This window comes from Gossypium hirsutum, chromosome D05, assembly GCF_007990345.1.
Source record: "Gossypium hirsutum isolate 1008001.06 chromosome D05, Gossypium_hirsutum_v2.1, whole genome shotgun sequence".
Lineage (NCBI taxonomy): Eukaryota > Viridiplantae > Streptophyta > Magnoliopsida > Malvales > Malvaceae > Gossypium > Gossypium hirsutum.
Window position 1 is genome coordinate 27,066,781 of NC_053441.1, and position 7,147 is coordinate 27,073,927.

Below are 7,147 nucleotides of genomic sequence, written 5' to 3' on the forward strand. Positions count from 1 at the left end.
GGATGAAAAACTAACAAATGAAACATTAAGAGAAGTAACCCAATCTATGAGATTGTAATCCTATGAATTAGGTTCATATGACTAACAAGTCATTAGTTTATTCATTGAGCACTATAAAATCATGTTATTCCTATAGTGTAAATAGTGTTAAAACGGTAAAGAAAGTGAGGATGAATAAACTTTTAATATCTTTTATAGGTGGCGCATTAATCTTTTATAGGACTCGCTTTTATGAGATTTTTTAAAAAATCTTTCAAAGTACTCATGAAATTTTAGGTACATACATGGTTTATTAGTGCACAACTGTATTGAAGAATAAAATTATAAATATAATATGATTAATGAGAATTTTAATTTACATAATAGAATTTTTATTCATTGAAGGTACTCTACAATAGGCTTTCCATTTTTTTTTTTTGAAATATATGGAGAATTGTTGAAAATTAAGGGTATTTCAAAATAACTTATGTCGCATCCATTAGATAAACCTATTTACCTTTTGTCTATATGATAATAATTTATTGGGTTTGTACGACCTTATGGACAGGAGGGTTCGCGTGCACGAGAACTGGGCTCAAAGAACCCATCTTTTTTACTTAAAAGCATTTGACTTCCCTTAAATTCTCTGCACGTTCAACAACAATTTTGACTAACCTTACTTTGAGGGCTATATATATCATGCACTGGCAACCTTTTAAAACTGTACCGAAATTCCTCCCTCCTGCATTACTTGGTGAGTGTTAGTTCGTTACTATTTTTTGTTAAAATAGAAGAGCTTATTGGATACTGAAGAATACTCTAATAGTGTTCTACACACCTTAAATTTTAGTGCTCTAAGTTTTAGATTTCATTTTTTGATTACTTTTTATAACGATGTAAGTGTTCAAGAACGCTGGGCGTAAACCTTGTTTTAATGAAAAGGATAATACTTTTTTAAAATTTTGCTCAGTGCCTATTTTGATCGCCCAATAATATTGAATTCTCCACGGCTTGAGCTTATGGACTCATTCCAAAATGAATTAAAGAGATACAGGTGTTAGAACAATATAAGCAGGCCACAATTCAAATCTAAAAGGGCCAAGCAACCAGTGTATGATCAAGTGTCATCATTAGAGTAACCCCCCTGACATAACGCTACCAAGCAGTCTGAGAATGCCAAGTGAAAAACTGGCCCTGGAACAAGGTATAACCCCCCTTTAATCTTTTACAGCTGTGCTCTTTGCCTTTGCCTTACCATTATCCGTCCCTATTCCGAATCCTAGTTTCTTGTAAGAGCCTTGTCCAGCAAAGCCCAGCCTACCTAACCCAGACCAGCATCCACAATGCTGAAAGCATGGAATAAGATGGATTCACCTCATTGCCTACACTTGTTTGGTGGGACATGAGGTGATTCGTCTTTTCCTATCTAAATCTATGTTTTTGGATTTTAAGAAAATGCACCAACCTATAAGAAATATAGTCCCACCATTTCTAGTTTGGATAATGTTTTTTTCTGGTAAGAAAGATTTCAAAATAAAAGCAAGCTGATTAAAAATTTTGAATAAATGCATGAACCAATATTGAAAATCGGATTGGCCAATTATCATTTGATTTCGAATTTAACCACTGGACGGTACATATAGATATTTGTGTCCATTTACTTTCGTAATTTATTTGTTGTACGAGTTGAGTGAAATCACCTACGAAATTAGAACACAAGCTAATTCATTACTCGTCACACAAAAAAGAAACACAGACAAGCAGTTCAATGGAGGGAGGGGGAAGTAGAAAGGCTATAAAAAGACAGCACAGGTGACTTTGAAAACCAGTACACAACTGGAAGCACCCAGCAATACATTTTCCAACAAAGAGTACATAAAATTATAGACCCACAAATGGGATTTTCTCGATTGCACTCTCTTTAAACCCCGTCGCACTTGTGGTACATTTGCCGCGAAAATCAGAATCATGCTTTCCTCGCAGCAGCAATGGGGAGAAACGGTATCATCTCTTCGATTTTGATCCAACATTAATTTGGGTCGCCCTTTGTTTAATCAAAGAGGATGGTAAGGCACATAGCCCAACATGCTCGTTACGTTTGTTATGACATCGTTGCACTTTGTCAGGAGGCTTAGCATCTGCTGTGAAATATCCATGCTTGTTGTACTACTAGCTGGTGGGATGGTGGTTTGAGTATTAAGATTGTGAACATTTCTGGGAGCCACTTCGGTGGGGGCTTTCCCAAATTGAGGAATAGGGGGATTAACAGGAAACAAAGACGAAGATTGAGGAATGACCTTTTGAATGTTCTTAGTATTAAATTCCATTGCAACAGAAGGTGCAGCAGTATCACCAAAACTGGGATTGTTGTTGAAGTTTCTATTACCAACCATCAATTGATCTCCCCTACTAGTTTCTTCCCCACCCAACATGAATTTTACACGCGCTGTACCTCTACCTCCATTACCCCCACTTGCCTGCCCTGCCACTTCACTTGTTGGTTTCTTCAAACAGGACTTCAGCTGGACCGTTGGTTGTGGAAGTGGCTGGTGTGCAACCACCGGTGCTGCTGGTCTTTCAACCACAGGATCCTTAACTCGTATGGTTTCACTGCCAGTCTCGTCTCCTCGTGCCTTGTCAGAATCTAGTGCTTCAGCTGTAGGAGCTTCCACACTTCGAAGATGGTATCTCACGTTCACATTGCCAAAAAGGGAGTTGGTTCCATTAGCATATCTATATGCAGCCTGAGCATCAATCTTGTGTCTGAACACAACACGGCATGTTGAGGACTTCCAAAACACACGGATAGCTGACTGATCTAATGAGCCGAAGCGTCCAAATCTTGCCTTCAATTCTGCAACTGATGGAAGTGATACCTGAGGAGGAAACTTCATAACCAGCATTGTAGGCTCAACAGCCCTAGGTAGAGACTCCACTTTCCTTAAAGAATCTGGTTTTTTAGTCGGTCTTGCTGGGGGCCCTGTAGTTGGCTGTTCTTTAACTTCAACTTTTGGAGCTTCCGAAGCCCTCAGATTGCCCTTCTTCTCTGCAGCTAATGATTTCAACTGACTAAGTTTTTTCAACCTCTTTGCAGCAATTTCTTCTAGACGATCAGATGGGAGACGCTTCAGTCCAGCTTTTGTTGGATCATCAGGTCTTGCAAGGGGTCTCACTGGTTTTGAAGGAGTCGAGTCTCTAACATTCTCCTTGGTGTTGTCAGAGCCTCCAACCAAAGGAGGTTTACCAGCACGAAGCTCAGTAGAATCCATCTCTGATGTTGGTAACACAACCAAGCTTTTCTGATAAACAAGTGACCGGTATCGCAAAAAGCATTGCCTAACGATTGTTGGGCTATTCCTTTCCACACCATGAAAGGGATCAAGAGCCAGAGCATGCAAATCACTCAGTAGTTGTGCAAGTTCAAATCCAGAATTTCCCACAGCAATGGTTGTGGAAGCCCCAACAGAATTGAATGAGGAATGAGTAGGATCAACATCTTTCTTCTGCTGATTCGCCTGAGACTCTTCTCTAGGACCCAAACCAATCTGAGCGGATTTGGCCCCATCTTTTCCAAGGAGAGAAGGCTTCTTTGGTTTATCAGAGTTTGTTTCTGAACCAGTCTCTTTCTTCTTTTTCTTCTTCTTTTTCTCCACCAAAGCAGAGTTCTCAACACCTATATCAGCTGAAGATCGCTTTTTCACTTTCTTCACCCCACCCTCAGCACTCACGCCACCAGGGCGCTTTATATCAACTGGGTAAGGATGCTCACTGGTAAGACCATCTCGAACTTGATCTAATCCCTGGCCTCCTTCCAGTTTTGCAGTGGAATCCATATCAGGTTTCTGAACTACTTCATATGATCTGGACAAATTTCCACCCTCAGATTTTGGGTCAAATATAACATCACCTTCGGACTGAAAAGTTGCAGACACACCATCACTTTTATTCAAAGACGGCTTTCCATCTATAGCAGCAGCGGGGGCTGAAGTCTGGTTTGCAGATGGAACTGCATTTCCAGATAAATCTCCACTTGAACTTACACCATCCTTGCTCATAACAACAGCCTGCTCTTGTTTTACTGGAATCTGAGAAACTGGAGCCCTCTTCTGCAACACATAATCTCCAGCTACAAATGTTGGTGATCCCTCTCTGAAAGTTGATGTCATTGTTGGACTAGCTGCTTCTTCTCTTCGTTTGAATAGGTATCTGTCTTTCTTTGAATGGTCCTTAGCTTTTACAGGTTTTTTAGAACTCTTCCCACCACCTAAGGCTTCTGCGATCACCAGTGGTCCACTCAAAGGAGCTGGAAATGGAAACAAAGAAGGCAATAATCTAATAAGAACAAGACATCACACGGTGTTCACGATTAAATCAATAACCAAGACAAATGCATGCAAATATTATCGCAGGATGCAAGATGCAGAGGGGCACAAAGATTGCTTCCATCCTTTCAGTGTTGTGTGATACTCAACAATGATATTACAAACCTGATAAGCAACTTTTCTGTTACTTTTGGCGGTTGTTCATTAACAGGAAATGTGTAAAAGAGAGACTTAAAGATCAATCACAAGGCTACAAATCCAAATACAAGTTGTTGCAGTTGCAATATCACAAAATCAAGTCACATTTTACCGTTCACATGGAAGCCAGAGTTATTATAGTGTTCTGACCCCTCCAATGAGAAGTGGTATAGACCTTTTCCAAAATAGTCAACATAAAAGAAAATTTTTAATAATGGAAAAAGAGAAAGAAGAAATATTTTGATAAAAACCAAAATCTACAGTTAAAAGACAGTTTTTGAGAGATCAAAATCATAAAAGAAACTCATTTCATGATTGTATTAAGACACGTATGAAAGATATCATACTGGCACAAACCTGCATGCATTAAATATCACCACTAACGCAACAAAGTCATTAGAAACGCACATCTGACTTTAACCATGCATCATTCAATAAAAAAAATGTGATATCAAAAGAGATACTGTAGAAATTTAAAAAAAAAAAAAAGGGGGATTAGAAGCCATGAAATGAATGCAATAAAATACCAGCTTTAGCCATGTGAGACTTGTAACTATTTCAGCCTAAAGTCTCATGAGTGCAGGCAATACTGCATTCAAAAACAACACAACATTTGAATTTTAATGTAACAGAGAAGGCAGAACAGATTGCAAAGAAATCCATGAAATTAAAACCTGAAACAGTTTCCAAGAATCAGCAATGCAGATTAGACAAGTACCTCGCGGTGCCTCTTTAGAAGGTCGTGTTGGAGCATCAACAGCCGAATTAGAAGGGCGTGATGGCCGCACCCCAAAAGCCTGCGCATATGTCTCATCATACTCCTCAAACACGGCCTTCCGGAAAGAACAAACAGTAGCCTTATTCTTAAGAAACTCAATGCTCTGGTGATCAAAAGCTCCAGTGTCTGATGCCAGTTGTTTCATAAATGAAAGGGTCTCACTGGGCTTAAAACTATTTCTTGCATTCCTAATCTGATTCACTGAATAAACCCCATTTGGTTCATAATCAGGCACATCAACTACAAAGTACCCTTGGACATTTGTGGGCCGAAAATTATATGGGTTCCTACATTTACAAGCCAAACCAAGACCACGCCTCCGACTTGCCTCATCCATTGCCTCTTCCACAGCCTTGACAAAAGTCCTCAAGTTTGTCTGCTGTGATTTCTCCATAAAATGACGATCAAAAGGGACAAGCTCAGCTGGGTCGAACCATCCATAACTACTATCCCCAAAGAACGCAACTAACACATGTCCCTCTCTCCTTGTCCGGCGTACAGATGAAGATGCAAATGCTTCATTAAATATATGCCCAGGCCACCAAGGATGAGATTTCACCTTTCCCCAAACCATATCACCCACTTCAAACCCATAACTCAACGCCCTTGAAGTCCCTCCACCAATTCTATCATTGGCTACATAATCATCGAACTCAGATAACAAGGACTTATAGTCTGAACCAGTATCCTTCTCCAGCTTCTCTGAATTCTCTATTCTATCATTCTCATCGTCGTTTATCATATCATTCTGTTCCACTCGATCATTTACATCAAAAACCCTAGATTCGTCGCCTATTCTTCTATCTACACTATTGGCATTACTCTCCCTAACCTCCTCAGATCTATTATTCTCTGAAACCCTAAAATCTTTCAAATCGTGCTCCATTGGAGAAACCCTACCTTCTTCATCAGAAACTCCTAAGCTCAATCTATTGTCCTCATTACGGCTACCAATAGCTTCATCGGTAGAAACCCTAGCTTTCTCTTCGATTGTATCCGATCGTTTATCAAATTCAGCATCGTCGTTCACAACAGATATCATTCTTTTAATAGCTAAAGCAAAATAAATAAGCAAAGTCAAAGCCCTGTAAAATTCTAGAGCTTAAATGAGATACATGTAACTGATAAACATACCTTTATTAGAGAACGATTACAGAAGGTGTTCTTTATTTTTTTCCTGGAAAGTGAGAGAAAATTAGGGAAGAGAGATTTTTCTAGGATAATAATTATAATAGATACAAATGAAACAGTGAAGATAATAAACCAAAGACATAGAGAAAGAGGTGTGTTTGGATGGAAAGAAAATCTGGGGATTTTGCGATTTTCCCTTTCTCTACTGCCTTCGTTATATTTTCCTTTTATTTTACTCGTAAAAAAGTTCGGAGATTATTACGGCTGGTTGATTGTATATATGGATTTTATACGGCACAACAGCGGTGTACAAATGGCTTAGTACACATCAATCATCGACCGTACCTCGCTTTCCAGAACCGCCTGATCCATTATACTTCGAAACAGTGATATCGATATTATAAGGGTTTATAGCGCTAATTGTGAGATTATATTAGTAATAAGATGTATGATTAGTTAAAATTGGGTAAATTTTATAAGTAGTCATTTAATTATTATGTGTTTTTGTTTTAGTCGTTTAGTTTAAAAAATTGATTTAATTATTAATATTATCTACATTTGATATTTTAGTCGCTCTTCTTATAAAATTATTTTTAATTTAAATTTTCGATAAAATTATTAACAAAATGCTAACATGGTCTTTTGTTATTACTATAATAGTAAATTTAGTCTTCAATATTTGTGAATTCTATTAATTTGATCCCAGTTCTAAAAAACTAAATAAATTTAGTCCTTAACT

At 38.3% G+C, this 7,147-nt stretch overlaps 1 protein-coding gene across 4 annotated transcripts; it reads right to left on the reverse strand.

Annotated features, from left to right (window-relative positions):
• Positions 1-1,684: 1,684 nt before the first annotated feature.
• On the reverse strand, positions 1,685-6,665 carry LOC107904911 (uncharacterized). 4 transcript variants are annotated; one of them, XM_041094524.1, is made up of 5 exons: positions 6,412-6,665; positions 5,218-6,330; positions 4,612-4,674; positions 2,277-4,282; positions 1,685-2,152 (listed from the first exon to the last, which is right to left on the reverse strand). In XM_041094524.1, the coding sequence occupies exons 2-5, from the start codon at positions 6,317-6,319 to the stop codon at positions 2,111-2,113; spliced, it is 3,213 nt and encodes a 1,070-aa protein (XP_040950458.1). In that variant the 5' UTR covers positions 6,320-6,330; positions 6,412-6,665; the 3' UTR covers positions 1,685-2,110. The 4 variants fall into 4 exon arrangements, with proteins under 4 accessions (XP_040950458.1, XP_016686920.2, XP_040950457.1 ...); XM_016831431.2 differs by lacking the exon at positions 4,612-4,674; XM_041094523.1 differs by having other exon boundaries at positions 1,685-4,282.
• Positions 6,666-7,147: the final 482 nt, after the last annotated feature.

Bases quoted from the DNA above. Each gene is read 5' to 3' on its own strand.
- LOC107904911 (XM_041094523.1), bottom strand. From the start codon at position 6,319: ATGATATCTGTTGTGAACGACGATGCTGAATTTGATAAACGATCGGAT. The intron at 4,675-5,217 runs GTACTTGTCTAA...ATTTTGGAAAAG, and splicing joins TTCTAAAGAGGCACCGCGAG to GTCTATACCACTTCTCATTG. The intron at 4,283-4,611 runs GTAAAATGTGAC...TTCCATTTCCAG, and splicing joins CTCTGGCTTCCATGTGAACG to CTCCTTTGAGTGGACCACTG.